The 2591-nt window shown below is 42.7% G+C and overlaps 1 protein-coding gene across 1 annotated transcript; it reads left to right on the top strand.

Annotated features, from left to right (window-relative positions):
- The first annotated feature begins 306 nt into the window (after positions 1-306).
- Positions 307-2172, top strand: LOC138277825 (SCAN domain-containing protein 3-like). The gene has a single exon (XM_069219235.1). The coding sequence runs from the start codon at positions 307-309 to the stop codon at positions 2170-2172; it is 1866 nt and encodes a 621-aa protein (XP_069075336.1).
- The last annotated feature ends 419 nt before the right edge of the window (positions 2173-2591 follow it).

Raw genomic sequence — 2591 nt, forward strand, 5'->3', positions numbered from 1 at the left:
TATTGAAAGGGGAACGCTGGCATCTCTGTATTGAAAGGGGGCACAGTCATCTTTTGTGATTTATATATATATTTCACAGTTATTTTGATACACTGGTCATATATTTAAAACACTGATCACATTTTTGCGTTGATAGTTTTTTGATTTACATTCGGATTTAGGTGACATCTGGAGCTGAGCGGTTGCAAGCAGCAGTGGAGTGAAGAGAAAGAGAAGGTATCACTCTTCTAGCTCTTCTATCTGTTCACCGGTACTCGTGTGTACTGACGTGTTATTGTGTCTGCTTTAACCCACAAATTAGCAAAAATGAGTATGAAACAGACATCGTTAGAAAGTTTCCTTGGGAAGAAAAAAAGGCCCAGTGAACAGACAGAAGAAGAGCCTTCAACATCAAAGAAACATGCAACTTTTAACAGACAATACCATGAGTCCTATTTGAAATATGGATTTATTGGGACAGGTGATTCCCACGCACCAAAACCGCTCTGCATAGTTTGCGGTGAGAAGCTCTCTAATGAGGCAATGAAACCTTCAAAACTGCTTCGCCACTTGACCGCCAAGCACCCTGGCATAAAAGACAAGCCCCTGGAGTATTTTGAAAGAAAAAAACGGGAGCACGAAGCACAGAAGATATTTATGAGGGCCACCACATCAATAAAGGAGAATGCACTGAGAGCATCATATTTGGTGGCTAACCGCATTGCTAAGGCTAAAAAGCCATTTACTATTGGTGAAGAATTGATCTTGCCCTCCACTAAAGACATTTGCCGTGAACTTCTAAGAGAGGCTGCTGTGGAAAAGATAGCACATGTGCCTTTGTCAGCTAGCACTGTGACTAGGCGCATTGAGGAAATAGCCAAAGACATTGAGGCACAATTGTTGGAGAGGATTAATACATCACCGTGGTATGCACTCCAGGTTGACAAATCTACAGATATCGACAACAAGGCACTACTACTTGTTTATGTGCGATATCTATATCAGGAGGATGTGCATGAGGATTTGTTATGTGCACTATCTTTGCCAACCAACACCACAGGAGCAGAACTGTTCAAGTCACTGGATGGTTATATATCAGAAAAACTGAAATGGTCCTTTTGTGTCAGCATATTCACAGACGGAGCTGCTGCCATGACCGGACGACTGTCTGGTTTAACTGCTCGGATTAAGGAGGTTGCACCTGAGAGTGAATCTACGCATTGTCTCATTCACAGGGAAATGCTGGCAAGCCGAAAAATGTCACCGGAATTTAACAGCGTATTGATGGATGTCGTTAAAGTTATTAACCACATCAAAGCACACCCACTCAACTCGCGCCTGTTTGAGCAGCTTTGTGAGGAGATGGACGCAGAGTACAGATGCCTTCACTTCTACACAGAAATAAGATGGTTATCCAGAGGAAAATCGCTAACCAGAGTATTTGAATTACGAGAGCCATTGCAAAGATTTCTCTCAGAAAAGAAGTCACCGCTGGCAGCACATTTCAGTGACAAGGTATGGGTCGCAAAACTGGCTTACCTGTGTGACATATTCAGCCTGCTCAATGAACTCAATCTGGGCCTTCAGGGGAAAATGACAACTGTTTTCAAGTTGTCAGACAAAGTAGCTGCATTTAAAGCCAAACTGGAGTTGTATGGACGGCGCGTGAACAGAGGCATTTTGGACATGTTTCAGACATTAGCAGGGATTGTAGGCGAGACTGAGCTTGAACATTCATTCTGCCAGTTGGTGCACGATCACCTGCCTTTGCTTTTAAAAGAGTTTGAGCGCTACTTCCCAACCACAAAAGACCCACGAACTGGTAAGGAATGGATCCGCGACCCATTTGCCAACAAATCAGGCGAATCTAGCATGTCTATGCAAGAAGAAGAACAACTGCTGGAGATTGCAAATGACGGTGGCCTTAAAACTACGTTCGAGACAACAACTCTGCCGGTGTTCTGGATTAAAGTCATGGCGGAATACCCTGAAATTGCCACCACAGCACTTAAATCGCTATTGCCATTTCCGACAACCTATCTGTGTGAAGCGGGGTTTTCTGCAGTGACAGCAACCAAAACAAAACAACGGAATAAACTGGACATAAGCAACACACTTCGGGTGTCATTGTCTCCTATTACCCCCAGATGGAACCGTCTCGTTGCAAAGAAACAAGCTCAGGGTTCTCATTGATTTGGCATTCTAGTGAGTTAAATAAAATAAATCACTTTATATTCATTTTTTGGTGTAGCTGTATTTTATTTTGAAGGCATGTTTAAATACAATTAAATTAAAATTATTAAATCAAAACAAGCGGGCCACGGAAAAATTATCAAACATTTACCGGTCCGCAGCGATAAAAAGGTTGGGGAGCACTGCTCTAACCCACTCCACTGTATGCCAATACAGTCTATGCAACTTCACTGTATGCTATTTCACTCTACCCTACTCCACTGTAGACCAATCCACTGTATGCTATTACACTCCACTGTAATTATTCCACTGTACAGCACTCCACTGTCCACTATTACATTGTATGCAACTTCAATTTCTACCACTCTACAGTATGGTATTCCACTCTCCCTCACTCCACGGTATGACACTCCATTCTT

This window comes from Pleurodeles waltl, chromosome 2_2 (assembly GCF_031143425.1).
Source record: "Pleurodeles waltl isolate 20211129_DDA chromosome 2_2, aPleWal1.hap1.20221129, whole genome shotgun sequence".
Classification (NCBI taxonomy): Eukaryota; Metazoa; Chordata; class Amphibia; order Caudata; family Salamandridae; genus Pleurodeles; species Pleurodeles waltl.